General features: G+C 42.7%; 1 protein-coding gene across 2 annotated transcripts in view; it reads left to right on the forward strand.

Annotated features, from left to right (window-relative positions):
* The window catches only part of ptbp3 (polypyrimidine tract binding protein 3), an 83319-nt gene extending 67542 nt beyond the window's left edge, over window positions 1-15777 (forward strand). The window contains exons 7-14 of one of the 2 annotated variants that reach the window (XM_061262418.1): window positions 1487-1661; window positions 3729-3803; window positions 5180-5319; window positions 5520-5553; window positions 5997-6089; window positions 6213-6429; window positions 8431-8508; window positions 9657-15777. In XM_061262418.1, coding sequence (XP_061118402.1) covers window positions 1487-1661; window positions 3729-3803; window positions 5180-5319; window positions 5520-5553; window positions 5997-6089; window positions 6213-6429; window positions 8431-8508; window positions 9657-9789 — 945 coding nt within the window. In that variant the 3' untranslated portion in view covers window positions 9790-15777. The other variant, XM_061262419.1, reaches the window with a different exon arrangement.
* The last annotated feature ends 1343 nt before the right edge of the window (window positions 15778-17120 follow it).

Consider the following 17120-nt stretch of genomic DNA (forward strand, 5'->3'; position numbering starts at 1 on the left):
TTTTTCTTCAGCTCTTGATTTTGTGGTGACAGATTATTCAGTAAGGTCAAATGTTATAAGCATAAGCACTGTAAAAATATGACTTTGCTATGAATGGCTTTAAATACGTTTGCACCTTTGTTTGTACTATCCCTTGAGCGGATGGTGCTTTAGGTTTCTGGAGATAATTCTGGCACAACAGTAGATGACCGTGCATTAATTTCGCTCCTGGTTCTTCAGGAAGACCATCAGGGTGAATCACAGCTGCTCTCTGTTCAGGTTTATTCCAGGTGACACCTGCATCCTTCTGAGCGCTGTTAAATACCAGCAGTACTTACTCTCTTACTCAGAGCACAGCTGTGTGAAACTCTTCTTCAAAGCACAGCTGTGTGAATCTCTTACTCAGAGCACAGCTGTGTGAAAGTCTTACTCAGAGCACAGCTTTGTGTAACTCTTCCCACAAGCACAGCTGTCTAGTGAAACTTGAGAGAACGCTCTTGTTTTTGCTCCTCTCAGTAAACGCGAGCCCTTGCCGCCCTGCCACAGATCTCCCGTCTCAGTGATTAATTTGTCACTGCAGAGGAGATCTAATGAGCGTCAACAGAACAGAAAAGGAAGTAATTACTCCTCTGGTCCAGGGGCGTTGCACATTGTGCTCCTGCCATGTTCCACTGCTGCCCTAAACAATGACAATATTTGTAGCCTTGCAGTGGGGGCTGTTATTGGGAGCACCTCTGGCTGAAGAGTGTGTGCATGTGTTTGTGTGTCTATGTGTAGGGGGGTATAGGAGTACTCAAAAGACAAAACAAATGCAAATTAGCATTAGTTTGCAAAACACAGCAGTAGCTCTTATCTAATGGACGAGGAGAAAAGAAGCAATCAGCCCCCCCTCCCCCTTTTGAAAAGAGAAACGCGCCCCCACAGAATCGCAGCCGGGGCCCGTGTGCCGGTTGCTACGGTGAAAGGACTCAGCTGACAAACGTTTGTCATCAGGGTTTATTTAACAAACAGCCCCCAAAAGGAGCCCCCCCTTCTGAAGCTTGTTCTGCCTGCAGTGGGCCCTGGCCCTGTCACAGCACATCAGGGGACACATTCCATCAGCACAGCCAGAGCACTTCTTATTCTGCAGCAACCTAGTGAAGCCCATATACTGTTATTATTCTGTCCCATTTCATCCATCTAAACACAACATGCTGTGGTAATGAGTCATGAAAAGAGAAAAAAAACCTTTGCTGTGGGGTAATTGCATACTCTAAAGATGCTTAACAAAATGCAGACTTCCATAATGGCGTTGGTCATTGTAGTTGGAAATCATGAAGCTCAAGTTTGTTTTCCAACCAAATGAAAGATTACATGTATGGGGGTTTAATTATTCAATGTTTTTTAGTTTGAACAAAAAACTGAATCTGAAAAGCTTTCCCTCAGTCTGTCAGCACATCAGAGCACATCCCAGGGGGCCATTCCATGCCTATCTGTGACACACTCTCACTGGCGCTTTCTCACCCAGACTTTGGACGGCCAGAACATCTACAACGCCTGCTGCACCCTGCGTGTGGAGTTCTCCAAGCTGACCAGCCTGAATGTGAAGTACAACAACGATAAGAGCAGGGACTTTACCCGCCTGGACCTGCCCTCAGGCGACGGGCAGCCCACCCTGGACCCCGCCATGACCACTGCCTTCGGTAAGCCCCTCCCCTCCCCCGCAGTAACCTGTCCTCCTACTGGCCTTTCATTTCCACAGACCAACTGTGTCCTCCTACTGGCCTTTCATTTCCACAGACCAACTGTGTCCTCCTACTGGCCTTTCATTTCCACAGACCAACTGCGTCTGCCTACTGGCCTTTCATTTCCACAGACCAACTGTGTCCGCCTACTGGCCTTTCATTTCCACAGACCAACTGTGTCCTCCTACTGGCCTTTCATTTCCACAGACCAACTTTGTCCTCCTACTGGCCTTTCATTTCCACAGACCAACTGTGTCCGCCTACTGGCCTTTCATTTCCACAGACCAACTGCGTCCGCCTACTGGCCTTTCATTTCCACAGACCAACTGCGTCTGCCTACTGGCCTTTCATTTCCACAGACCAACTGTGTCCGCCTACTGGCCTTTCATTTCCACAGACCAACTGTGTCCGCCTACTGGCCACATCCTCAAGCCTTTCAGTCCTTCAAGCCCAATAAGAAGTGGCTCCCAAGGGGTTTTGGCTGAGAAAGTAGAAAAACATTAGGATTTAAATAGAGGCTCAAAGCAATGGTATATCAGTCATTTTGATTGGTTGAAGAGGTATTAGAGAGTGCCATATGGCAAGGGAAATTGTCTTTATTTAAAAAAATATACACCTTTTTGTAAGACATTTCAGCCTGAAATGAGTCTTTTTTCCGTTTGTCGTGATGGCGCTGAAGCCTGTGACAGGCAGAGCAGGGTGATTGTGTCTTTTATTTATCCTCCTGTTCACTGATGTTAATCCTACCTGTTTGGATGCTGCTGCTATCTGCTCCCAACACACACACACACACACTCACACACTCACGCTCCCAACACTCACACACTCACTCACATGCATACTCTCACACACACACACACACACACACAGGAGCCAGAGAAAGGGCCCTATCTGCTCCCAGCATACACACACACAAGGCAGTCGAACAGCCGCTCATCTTGTTGTCTCAGGCGGTTGTAAATCAGAGGGGATGTTGGGGCTATTGGGGTGGGATGGCTGCAGATGGCGATAAGCTCAGTGCCGAAGGGTGAAGCTTCATACAAATACAACTACCCCACCTCCCCTCGCCATGTAAATCACCCCTGATGAGTGCACACCCTGAGCGGGCTGCTGGCTCACTGACACATGAGCACGGTGCTATGCTGGAGCTGATCTGCAGCGCGAAGAACAGGGCAGTTAGACTGGCCTTGTGTAAAAGACCAGCACTCTGCTTGGACTCAAAGCAATACTGTGTCGGTGTTACAACAGGAGAGCTGCATTTACACACATAATCTCATAACAGTCGTTAGGTAAAAAAATGGAGGAGGGGATCGGTTGGAGTGATTGATACTGTGGACAGTGCAGCTCATTATGGCTTATGTCAGACTTTAAGTAATCACTCATTTTATTGGTTGGTCTGTATGCACATCAAAAGCACACCTCTAAAGAAAACAACCATTTATTCAAATAAAGTAATTGTCTACAGTTGAAAGTTGGCCATACTCACAACAACTAAAGAAAGGGACTGTGGAATGAGACTTCTGTTCATACCTACTGAGAACCAAGCACATGTCAGGATTTTGTACCCATGCCTTATTTTATTAATACTCAGGCTCATTATTTTTTGTGCTACTTGTAATGAGTTAACCATTTTGTTACCATTTCCAGGACTTGTGTTCAGTAGCTGGATGATTTAAGCTTAATTTAGTTTCTGTGTTGAATGATAAAGATATTTCTGGAATGAAGTGAACCATGGTACATTCAGTGTGCAGAAAATATCCCTTTATACAGCCGGGGTGTGACATCCACACCCATATTAGACCCTGGCTTGTTGAGTGTGATTGCGAGTAATATTGAGTGTAATATTGCGCTGATTTCATATGACTGCTGTTTGCTGTGTGCTGATTGGCTGGTTGCATACGGGTGCTGATTGGCTGGTTTTATAAGGGTACTGTTTGCTATGGGTAATATTGGGTTGATTGGCTGGTTTCATACAGGTGCTGTTTGCTGATTGGTTGGTTTTATAAGGGTGCTGTTTTTTCCCAGGAGCCCCTGGGATCATCTCCTCTCCCTATGCTGGAGCTGCAGGTTTCGCTCCCGCAATTGGCTTCCCCCAAGCAGGTAGGAGCGCAGTCATTGGACAGAGATTCATAACCACTCCCCTTTCCCCCCCAGAGAGAACTGCTGTCACAGTAATGGACAGGCATAGGTCATCTTTGGCAAATTTAGTCAATTTAGCAAAATTAGATTAGGCTTGACAACACGGCAATACAAAAGGAAACATGACCTAAAGTGTGTGTGTAAGATACTCACATCTCAGCAGAGCATGAACATTGGCAAGTGTTTAGACATACAAACATTTTCAGCATATATTCTTGAAAGGGCTTTTGTACATGCTGTGTGTGCTAAAAAGGCTTCATGTGCCTTCAAGGTATCAACATTCTTTTTAAGTCACAGTTGGATGAATCTGTTAAAAAATATATGACCTTTTTTTAAATAATTTAAGTATTTTCAGAGAATGCTGTCTGATACCTAGTAAAACTGTTTGATGAGTGTTAAATGGGCCTATACAAAGGTGAGCTCAGTTTCTCATAAATTATGATAGAATAGAATTAATTATGCAGAAGTTAGTAGTCTAATTTCCCTGTGGCCTGTGGAAGTACACTTTAAATTATGATTCATTTCTGGTCCTGAACAACATTCTTTTATCATGTCATCCATAAGGATGACGATAGCCCCAGCACGAGGGTACAACAACATCAATCACTCTTCTGTTAACTTTCAGATGTTGGACAATATTGTGTCGGAACCAAATTAAAAATGGAAAGGTTGGACTCAATCGTATCAACCTTCATTTAATTTTAAATGGGTTCCCCTTCAGAGAGCACATGACACACAAGCCTTCAGAGAGCACTTACAAGCCTTCAGATAACACAGAACACTGGCCTTTAGAGAGCACATAAACACACAAGCCTTCAGATAACACATAACACACAAGCCTTCAGAGAGCACATAATCACACAAGCCTTTAGAGAGCACATGAACACACAAGCCTTTAGAGAGCACATAAACACACAAGCCTTTATAGAGCAGATAAACACACAAACCTTCAGATAACACATAACACTCAAGCCTTCAGGTAGCACATACAAGCCTTCAGAGAGCTCATAACACACAAGTCTGCAGATAGCATATAACACACAAGCCTTCAGATAACACATACAAGCCTTCAGAGAGCTCATAACACACAAGCCTTCAGATGACACATAGAACACAAACCTTCAGATGGCACATGGCACACAAGCTAACACAGAACTGAGGGAGTTTAGAAATGTTTGGAAGCAAGCCCAATAACAGCACAACATTTTCAACAAGCAACTTTCATTGGCACAGTTGTTGTGATAAATAGTTGTGTATACAGCCCTGTTTGTATTGGGTCATGCTAATGATCCATTTTTAATTGTAACTGTTGTTCTAATTGTTTCCTTGTCCCCCAGGTCTCTCCATGCAGGCCCTTCCCGGAGCTCTGGGACCTCTGTCACTCCCCACAGCGGCTGTTGGGGGCAGGATGGCCATCCACGGCATGGCCCCTACCACCGTGCACTCTGTGCTCCTGGTGTCCAACCTCAACCCTGAGGCAAATCCATTTACCATTTACATTTACCCCTAAACTTACCCCTCCACGCCCCCAACCTGCCCTAAACCTCCTAACCTCCTAACCTATAGCATGAGGGGTTCAGTTATTTGGATAGAATGAATGACTTATTATCCACTCTCATTGTTCACTCGATTTGATCAAATTGTTGAATAACAGATCCCATTTATTCCCTCCCACAGAGTATATCACCTCACGGCCTCTTCATCCTGTTTGGTAAGATGGACTTGCAAAGATTTTTTCATTTTCTTAATTTTTTAAGCATTAAAAAGCTTTTGTAAAATGAGTCGATATAATTTAATTCACGGTTAACAAACAAGTAAGGTGCAGATAGTTTCGAGACTTCAAATTCAAAATGTGTGGTTGTCGAAATGTTCATATCCTCCCCATACAGAACCAGTCTGTTATATTGCCATTGTCTCTGGGATCTGTGGCAGACTGTGGATACGGAGGGCGTTAATGTTAGCCCCCGTGCGGGGCTGATAGCGGTTTCCTCTGCACACTCACATTAAGCCACATTAAGATCATGACCAGGCCTGGAGGACTCAGGAAATAAATGATCATTTAGCTCTTACTGTATTCTTTCATTTTTTATTCTCTCTGTGTCTCTCACTTTCTATCTGGCATGACCTTCTCTCTCCATCTCTCTTTTCCTGCAGGGGTCTACGGGGATGTTCACAGAGTAAAAATTCTGTTCAACAAGAAAGAAAATGCCTTAATACAGATGGCAGATGCAACACAGGCACAACTGGGTAAGGGTATATTTTTGTCAATTTGAGAGAGAGAATACCATCACTGGATGTATCAATTTTAAGGTTTCTTTCCCCACAGCAGCCAGCCCCAAATCTGAGGTTGTGTTTTTTTTTCTCGCCCAGCCATGAGCCACCTGAACGGGCAGAGGCTTCATGGGAAGGTAATCAGAGTGACCGTCTCCAAGCACCAGACCGTGCAGCTGCCCCGGGAGGGCCAGGAGGACCAGGGCCTCACCAAGGACTTCAGCGGCAGCCCCCTGCACCGCTTCAAGAAGCCCGGCTCCAAGAACTTCCAGAACATCTTCCCCCCGTCTGCCACCCTGCACCTCTCCAACATCCCGTGAGTGCTCCACCGTTCGAACCCACGGCAGGTTTCAGCACCTCTAAGATTACAGAGTCTGCCCCATTCTGTAAAAGGGTTGCAAGGTGCGCTGAATATATGCAATTGCAGTACAACTTACAATAATGCAATTGCCAAAAGCAACAGTGTGCAAATTATTGTGAAACAAAGTATTTGAGGGACAAGTTTTCATCCATCCAGCTGTCTGTCTATCTCTCTCTCCCACACCTTAACCAGAGGAGATAACCAGAGAAAGTGTGTCACAGGTGGATATGTTGACTCTTAGTTGTGATCCCGATGATTGGAATATTGGAGCTTACACTGTACATTTTAGTTTTGAAATCATTAATAGGTGGGGTTTGTGCATGTAAGGACTGGCTGCCTTGTGTGCTTTGGGATTGGCCATTATCCCCGGTTTCACTGCCGTTTTCACTGATAAACGCACCTCACCTTGGGAAGCTTGACACCGTGAATGGCTGCTGTGAACAACCTGAACAGCTGTCTAAGACTCAGCCCAGGGACCTCCCAGCTCTGTAGGCTTCAGCTGGCTCCCCTTCCCTTTCTGCTCCATAGCTGTTCCTCTCCAAAGCCAGTTGCCTCTTTTCTCCACAGCCTGACAATGTCCTCACTGTGCTGTGCACCTCCCGTTGCATCCTGGGTCCTCCAGACGGGCCAGTGACTGTGACACATGCCCCTGGCAGCCAGCCTCCACTGGACAGGTTTTTACAGCCCATCCACGCTGTTCAGCATATGCCATCAACCCAGCCTCTGTCTCATTTGACTCCTCCATAACCCCCCCTTCCTCCCAGGCATGGTAAACTACATTCATAGGGCCAGACCAGCCCCCAAATTAGCCATCATCAAATTTGGTGGGAAAAAGTTCTGCAGTCTACCATTGTCTTTGGTGGCTTTGAACTCTGAAGGGGGCCTAAGTTGGGCCCTTGAGGCACAGACTTAGGGTCTGCTGCACTCTGCCATGCCGTCAGATATAGCACCCCGTCTCAGGACCACCTCGCATCCCAGCAGAATGCATCTCCTCCTGCCCGTCGGGAATGATGTGGCATCCTACAGACAAGGGAATGCGTCCCGAACGGATCTGATCGGGATGATGATTGCAAAAAGCTGCATGCCTTGCCAATCGATCCGTTATTCTTCTCCCCAGTCCCTTTCCTGCCGTATCTGTGAAGTAACCTCCGCCCACATTTCCTCTTCCTCCTGCTCTTGAATGGCAGAAACAGTCTCCCTCTGCTCTCCCTCAGGACATAGTTCAAGCGGCGATTGCTTTGAGGAGTTGCATCTAAGGCCTTTCCCTCACGTTTCTTACTGCCTTTAAGTGTTCTTTGAGTCAGGGAATTTCATTAAAAGAAATTCCAACTTCAGATTGCTAAATATTTCTGGAAAATTACTTATTTCCAGTTGGAACGGAATAGGCAGGCCTCTTTAGGAATATGTATGGTAAGTTTTCATGAGATAAGGATAACCATTTAGAACAAGGATATATGATTTCAAAATGATTGAAATGCTCACAAATTTTTTGATTAATTGCTGTTCAAATTAAACTAACATTAATGAGCAATAGTGTTTGGGCTTTAATCAAGCTTTCAGTGTTCTATTTTAATATAAAGAAATTTGGGTAAAATCACAAAACAGTGGTTAGTATTTGTATGAGCCATGAGAGGTCTTTGCTACTGTGCTCATAATGAAGCTGGATTATTTCAATAGCTGTGTAATGTATAAATGTGTGATTTCCTCGTTCCTAGTTTAGCTTTCCAAGGGTAACTTCTACCCTACTGAGTACATATAGGGATTATCCCTTTGCCTGCAGAACCTAGCTGTTGCAGTATTTGCTTGATTAATTTCATTTCTGGGGAAAAAACAGACCTTAAACCTCCTTAAAGCAAAGAGAGGAAAGATATTGTTGAAGTCTTTTTTAATTGTCTTGTTTAATTGAAGTATTTTAGTTAATTAAGGTTTCTTTCCACCATCTCATTATTTGTGCAGGCCTTCAATCACTGATGACATTCTAAAGGACTTATTTTCTTCCACTGGATACACAGTGAAGGCCTTCAAATTTTTCCAGTAAGTTTCCTACAGCTTTATCCATCTCCCCTTGAGGTTGAATGTGTTGCAGTTACACATTGTATAATTGTTATCAATGATTTAATTGGTCTCCAAAAATATAATTACGTAGTAATGGCATTTGTCTTATATAAATTCAAGGCCCTCAAATCGAAATCCACCCCTGGCTGTCTTTTCTCGCCGGTAATTAGTGCTGCTGATTGGCCAGAATGTGTTCACACTCCCAGGACGGTGGGAAACCAGTAGTTCTCCCTTGAGGACCATGAGTTCCCTGATCCCTGACATTGGGTTTGCCAGTGAAAATCTAGATGAGGTGTAGCATATTCTTACAGCCACTAGGTGGATGTACTGATCAAAGAACAATCTCTGACTCTCATCTGCTTTCTGTGAGACATTTCATTTAAGTGTGTATGAGCAATTAAAACTGGTCAGCATTCGTCAGCTCATTGTCCTAATTTCCCGTTTGGTATTTTCAAGATTGTTTTTCTGATACTCAGTGAAATTGTGCTTTAATATATCGGGTAAATGTAACTAGTTAGTGCAGCCTGGCACATTGTCATAAAACTACTGTCCTAAAATAATTCAAAATAATGTCCATACACGCCAAATGCTACCTGACCTTGCTGATGAAAAAGCAGTCAGGCCCTGACGCTTAAACACGCAGTCATAATCCAGCTCATAGACACCATGAGTTTGTCATTTGGTTAACTTTTGTAACTCATGATTGTGATAAGTTCTCATGACCAACTTTATAATCTTTACTGTAAAGTTCTCCTTTTGAATCAGAGGTGTAAGAGTGAACCAAACCGAACTGTTGAGTTTTGTGAACCGCTACCTTCTTGGCCTAGCAGTCTTATCATTCTCCAAATCACCCACTTTTGATGGTTTTGTGATATGTGTAACTATAAAAATCAAATGCGTAAAGCTGTTAAAGTACTGTTTGAGTTCTGTTGAGGAACAGGCACCTTCCACCATCAAAATGAACTTTTATATAGGACCCCATCCTTATAACATTTTAAAACTGTATTATTTTTATCTTTAGGACGTATTGGGGAGTTGATACATTCAAATTCATACAAGTATCTGCTCTGGAATTAATTTGTTCTGTTCCAAATAGTTTGATGTGAAGAGACTTGTTGGTTTGGCAGGAAGGATCGCAAGATGGCGCTGATCCAGCTGGGCTCTGTGGAGGAGGCCATCCAGGCCCTGATCGACCTCCACAACCACGACCTGGGGGAGAACCACCACCTGCGCGTCTCTTTCTCCAAATCCACCATCTAACAGCCACCCACCGCCCCTGCCCGTTCCCCTGCACGCACAACCCCCCCGCCCCCCCCCCCCACATCCCCACCACTCAATTTACCCTTTTCTATCACCGCCTACAAAGACGTAACTATGATTTTACTATGGATAATCTCAACTGGGTTAGTTAGAATAAGAGATTGATTTTAAAAACTACTCTATGCCTTCAGACAGAGACTGAGGTTTTGTAAAGACCAGTCCTGGATGCACTGGGGAGGATGTCGGTACACTTCGGTGATTTGCTTCATTGATGCCACCCCTCAGGGGGGGGCGTCTGACAGTGAGACAGTTTGGGCTCCCAGGGCTCCACCGGAGCTTCTCGTGCTCGAGCATCTGAACCCAGCTCTGGCTCGGGATAAGTAGCAAATGCCTGCAGAGCTCCAGGCAAGGTGCCCAACACATCCTCCTAATGCCTGGAAGTGCTTCACAGGAAGTAAAAAAATGCTGCATCTGCAAAGCCAGCCATTTGAGAAGTGTCTGCAAATGGGACTCCAGCAGTCATAAGGCCTTGTTACAGCTGAACTGAACTGGGGGACCCTTCAGGAAGATCCCTTTTATGGACTCCCAAGTGCCGCACTGGTCCGGAGAAGGGAATTGTGGGTAGAGTAGGCTGCTGTGCCCAGGGAGGGCTTCATGGCAAGAGAGATTCACACCGTGCATAAGGGAAACCCTGTAGCCACGGCCCCACCAATGGGTTATCTCCTTTTAGTTTTCTGTAGCAGTATGTTTGAGTGATGATGACCTGGTTTTGGGTCTCAATGTAAATGTGCACAGTGGTTTTGTTACTGTACAAAATGCATTTGCACCAGACAAAGCCAGCCTTGACTTTTTCACATTTTTATTTAAGAAAAAAAAAAATTCTGTGAAGGGGTTGTGAAGACTGTTCGAAGACCTTCAGACGAAAGTGAATTATGTGCAAACAGGCAGACTGGTGGTTTGCTGTTAATCGGCGGTTTGAGCTAAGCCCATCTGCTACATGCAGCCCTGCCCAGATAAGCCTCCTCTCCAGCTCAAACACACGGGACGTGTGCATTTCAGAGCCGCGGCGGACTGCAGGTCCAGCAGTACCCCAGGCGCTGGGCTGTTCTGCAGGATGAGGGGTGAACGGACTGGAAGCCCCCATCTCTGGAGCTCACCGATAGAACCGGTGTGGAGTCATGAATGTGAAAACTGTGTTTTGTCGCTCATCCCCCCCCTCCAAAAAAAGGTTTATAGATGGACCGTTGTCTTTCCCGAGCCCCACCCTGCATTTAATTGATTTGCCCAGTGAGTCTCCTGCATGCCTTCTTTGTTGTTTTTGTGGTGTTCGTTTTTGGTCTTTCAGCCTTGCCTCCGCTCCCTCTCGGCCCTCACTGCTCGTCATGCTCCGCACTCAGGTTGGGGGGATCTCCACCGATGACACGGCGCACCTCTGATCAAACCAAAAACACAGTCTGTAATGCCCCTCCTGCGCAGTGAGGAGCGCAACTTGGGAGGCAGTTGGGAGCACGGACTACACCGCTCTCGCTGAAAGAGAGGTCAGGGTCAGAGCTGAAAGAGCAGTCCGGGTCAGAGCTGAAAGAGCAGTCCGGGTCAGAGCTGAAAGAGCAGTCCGGGTCAGAGCTGAAAGAGCGGTCCGGGTCAGAGCTGAAAGAGCAGACAGGGTCAGAGCTGAAAGAGCGTTCGGGCGATGCCTCCCTCTTACACGCAGAAGGCTGTGCCGGGTTGCCAGGTTTAGCCTTAACATTCCAGGGAGGGCCAGGGTGGGCGTTGCTACGTAGCATAAAACACAGGGTGGGCGTTGCTGCACGCATTGAACCTGGTCCCAGTTTGAGGGGAAAAAACAGATTTTTACCACAGCGAGGGGCAGCGATTCTTCTGAACTAAAACTTCACCTGAAGCGATACGACAGCAGACACGTGTTCAAAGAAATCTATATAATTTCTTGTTTGTTTTGAAAGTTTACAGTCTTAAATAAAACAAAACTATTCAGGTCTATATATCTTAAGGATTGTCAAGATTTTTTGAGAAAAAAAAGAAAGTTACTTATTTTTGGTAATTTGTTCTTTTTTATGGATGAGAAAAAAACCGGAAACCTCATGGGTTTTTGTACCACTATAATTATTCAAGAAAATCACGGAGAGAAAAAAAAATCATATTTACTGTGTATTTACTTAATTTCTTATTACGTGCCTTATTATGTGCTCATAATCAAATAGGTTTTAGAAATTTTACCGAAGATATCTTACGTACTATTTTGTGGGGTTGGTGAGAGGGTTGATTTCTTTTATCTTATTTTGTCTTGTAGAAGTTATTTTTAGATGTGTATTTTTGTGGGGTCTCGATGCTATATGGTCTTAATTGGAAGTGTAAGTTTATATTTGGTGCTTTGAATGCACAGTTTAGAGAAATGAGTAGAAGCTAAAATGTCCAGTGTGTGCTGTGGGCCTCTAGTTTTAAACCTGAGGGGAAACAGACAACTGATTCCTTAACAGCGGGGACTCTCTGTCTTCAGCCGGCATGAATGTTGAAAACGCAAGGACTGCCTGACCTAGGACCACAAAATGCCCAATTTCATCCCGTGAAAAAGAACGGAGGCTTTAGCACGTGACAGAGAATGTGCTGCATTTCTGTGCTATTCTTCATCATCACAGAATTATGAATTATTGTGATTTTGATTTTCAAACAATCCTTTTTCCTCCATTGGTATGACTTTATGATTTTTAAGAGATTTTCCAGTCCAGTTTCTCCACTATTCAGTGTGAACAGACGCATGCTGCTTTATAAGCAGTTATAATACCGCCTCTGTGTAACTTAGAGTAGTTCTTTTTTCCAGGTTCTTTATTCAGTTAATAATTAAAAAGTACACATTCTGGTGCAAGTGCTTCCTCATTTGACCCTGCCCAAAAATCCATCCTTTTCCGTACAACTGCTGAGCCCAGAAATTTTAAATATATTTACATCAGAGACAGTTGAACTGGAATAAATACTAAAACTAAATACTAAATGATTAAAGATCTCTAAAGTAATCTTTACTGCTTTATTCACAAGCTACAGTGCAAGGTAAAGGCTAATGTAAAATGTAAGGAGCACATATTAATGGACCTGCTGGCGTAATTCTGATCATCAGCATTTACAATACTAGCAATATTATTTTATTATTTTGATCAAAGGATTACAAATATGAACGTATAACATGTAAATGCAAGTAATAACAGGATTGGTTATAAAGGGAATAAGGTGTGCCCACCTGACATTGGTAACTGGTACTAGGAGAAAAAGAAAATTAAAAAAGAAATTGAACACCTTCACACTGTAACTTGCAAGACATCCTTTAATATTTAATTCTACTCGATTAAACGTTGTTATGCAAGATACAGTGTGCAGGAGTTCAACATGATTGGTTATGACATATCCAAACTAAATTTGATTGGAATCATGAAATCACTACATACTCCATTTGAGACTCATATTTCAGTTTTCTAGTAGAAATGTAGTTTTTACATAATTTCTACAGGTTGAATAGAACAGGAGACAATCCTTTACATAAAGGACTCTCATCCTACAGTGTGAGGCCTCTGCACAGTGCTACAGTGTGTCACATGATGTGGGCTTGTACAGTGGCCTTGTTTCCTGGGTCTTGCTCTGTCTGACACTACCACAGACACCAGGCTGAAATCCTTCACCAGAATGTCCTGGGAATGCACGGTAATTGCTGACCTAAGGCACTGGGACTGTTCATCTATATGTGCTGCTAAAACCCATAAGGCTCTGACAGAGCCCCCATGAGCAGTGCCCCCTTCCTAAGAGGCCCACAGCACACACATATGTTCAGGTATGCCTGTTTTTCTATTTTGCTGTTTGAGATTTCCCATCTGTGTGCTTTTTTTGGGGTTGTAGTCTTATTTACTCTATCTAATCCATTATAGGGTTTTTTTGGTCTGTAGTGTGAACCTTTTTTATTTGTATTTTATTTTGCATCTTTGTTTAGTTTTAAGAGGGTATGAAACTGGTTATGGTTTGTTGTCTGTCACTCTGCTTTCCCACATGAGTTTTGAGTCTGCATTTGGTAATGCAACAGTTTAACAGTGTTTAATCAGAGACCAGCCCCAATTACAGCCCGTTCCTCTGGTGAATCCTGCCACACCTGGTTATTTATGCAGAAACATAAGGGAGATGCTGGGATGGTGGGCCACACGGATGAATCACCTAAACACGGGCTCTCCTGTTGCTATTACTTGCTTTCACTTTTCTAGCATTTCTTTTTAACAGGAGAAAAGCCAGACTCCAAACCTGTGTCAATGAAGCTGTACACTTAGGAAATATCTTCAAATTCTTCTGGACTTTCATATACAAGACTTTTTGTTTCATTTTGTTTTGCCTTGGCTCAAACTTTCTCCACCAATTGTTTCTTGTCATGCATGGACTTAACAGCATGATATAACACATTCTGTTCACTTGCTCAGTAGACTACAACACTCAATGATTCAAGTTGTTATGCTGAAAAGTCACAAAAAACACAGGACCAAAGTTTATGTGCCTTTCATAAATCATGTAAAGAAAATATGTCCACCTTACTGTCATCAGAGATGTAGAAATGGATGGTTCAGTAATGCATTGAACACAGTAGTTGTGTTACATTGTCTAAGACATCACGTCACTTGAAGGATGTTTTGCTCAAGACAAAAAGACTTCCTTCATTATTTCAGTTTCTGATTATGTCCAAGGCTTTGTGTGTCTGCTTCCCTCCATAAAAACAAGTGAAAAAAGCCATAAATTTCCCTGTTAATACTGTAACAAAGATCATAGCGCACATTTTTCTATTATAATTTAATTTTCTTTTGAACAACCTGTCAGCTTCACAGGAAGCAGGACTGCAACAGGTCCTTGTTCACAGAATGTCTAGTTTTGTAAGCAGCGCTTCAGTGGGGTGTATTGAGCACGTACTGTATGGTGTTTCCCAACAGAAAGGAACCACTCTAAATTACTACTCTACCCTGAGTTTATGAAAATATCACAAAGAGCATTATAACTGCACATTGTTTCAATAAGCATTATGCAGCTGTATCTTTTTTTTATCTGATCAACTCGCATAATATAATTTAAAAAATAGCTTTATTTAAAGTATGTTAAAGAAATATACAGAAACCAAAGGAACATTTCACAAATTGGAATAATAGTTTGTAACATTTTAAATGAGCTGTATATTAAATATAAGTCACTTTTCAGTTGAGAGAACAAGCATAGACCTTCAGATTTTCCCAATGTTTAATGGTGTGAGACTGTGATCATTGCTTTTTGCCTTCCATCAGTCGACTGTACAGGAGATGCTGAATAAGTTAAATTAACGCGAATCAAAGGGAGGATCGGAGTGGTGCAGTAGTGTCTTAGCTGAGGAGACATTTCCACACTGTTCCATTTGCATGTCTTTATCTACTCAGCTAATTGGTCAGTTTGCCCCCCGCTCCCTCCCCACCAACAGGAAACAAATGCTGTAAATATAGACCACACCCCACCCCTTGTTTTGTTTTTTTAAAGCCTGGCCAAAAAGGGTTTTGGGAACAAAATAACTGGTTTTTATATTTGAACCAATGAACAGAAAAACACAATTTGTCTTGTGTATTTTGATAACCCAGTACCAGCTTTCATTTGTAAAGCAGTTTCTGTGACATTGCGGGAGATGGGGGAGAGAAACAAGAGGTTTCTTTTTATGTTGAGTTTGTAATAAAATGCAAATAGAAGATGAACTATTAAAGAAACATATTTTCTAATTTTGCAGTGCATGGTTGAGTGGAGTTTCTGTATTTTGTAGAAACCATTTATTTTGTTTTGTATTGCCTATTTAATTATTATTATTATTATTATTATTATTATTATTATTATTATTATTATTATTGTTAATAATAGCCAGATTCTCTGCTTACTTTTCTAACCACCTTTAATTGTAGCATGCCTTGAATAAATGTTATGACATCTGTACTTCCCTCAGTCCTCTCGTGTCCTCGTCTTTTTGCTATAAACCAACCTCTATCTGTCTATTGATCTCTCTGCCTGCATTCTCCTCTAACAGACTGCCTCCCTCTCTCTCTCTTTCTCTCTCTCTAACCTCCCTGCAGTGTAAGACTCACTGTCAGTGTAAGAATCTCTTGCTTAAATGCTTCATGCTAATTTCAGCTGCTAACCTCCCCTCTGCTCCCTTTCTCTGGTCTTCCCATGATTCTTCTCTCTTCTCTGCAGGGTGGTAATTAGGGACACGTGTTCTCTATGTAAAAGTGCACAGGACTAAACACCCACACTCACTCTGTCCCTGCAGTAAGGTCATGTGCTTAGGTTCAAATATAGTGTTAAAGAAAGTTCACTACTTATCCATGCTGTAAAACATGTACTGTTTAGAACAACACTTTATGTGTATTTTACGAGTTATGGATGTGATGCTTTAACTTGTGGAAGAACCTATGCACTTGTAAGTCGCTTTGGATTTAAATAGTCTGCCAAATGACAAAAATGTAAATGTAAAAAATGTACTGTTCAGAACAGTAAAACAAGGGTTAGGGTTGCAATTATGGTTGGACTAGGGTTAGTGTTAGGTTTAGGGACAGAATTAGGGTTAGTGTTACAAGTAGGGTGTGTATCTTATAGCATGATGACAAAATAGGATAAATCCAACTACAGTATGTTACAGCTTGTACTTCAACACAGTATCTGAAAATACAGTCAGGTCCAGAATTATTGGCACCCTTGATGAAAATGAGCAAACAAAGCTGTTTAAAATAAACAACATAGATAATGAGCTATATTGTATGTCCAAACATTTGGGAAAATGATATACTTTTAATCCGAATACAATTATTATAATTTTTATTTTATTTTTATTGAGTAATAACATTTTTTATGAAAAATGTAGGTGTCAAAATTATTGGCACTCTTAAAGATTATTTTAAATAAAACCAAACAAAGTTAAATCTGCAGTACAATTCTACTTATTTAAGTTAATCTCAGTCTTAAGGAACTGTATTGTGGCCTTCCATCACTTCCTGCTTCCCTGGGGTATAAAAAAGAGGTAACGCACATGTAAAATCCCTTTTTTTCCATCACCATGGGGAAAGTCAAAGATCTGTCAAATCAAAAGAGACAGATGGTTGTTGACCTACACAAGTCAGGTAATGGGTACAAGAAAATACACTACATACCACTAACCACTGTTAGGGCAATAATCAAAAAGTTTAAAACATCTGGAACAGTTGCATACTTGCCAGGAAGAGGACGCAAGTGCATGTTGCCCCTACGCACAGTGAGGAAGATGGTGAGGGAGGCAAAAAACCCAAGGACCA

This window comes from Conger conger, chromosome 12, assembly GCF_963514075.1.
Source record: "Conger conger chromosome 12, fConCon1.1, whole genome shotgun sequence".
Taxonomy (NCBI): domain Eukaryota; kingdom Metazoa; phylum Chordata; class Actinopteri; order Anguilliformes; family Congridae; genus Conger; species Conger conger.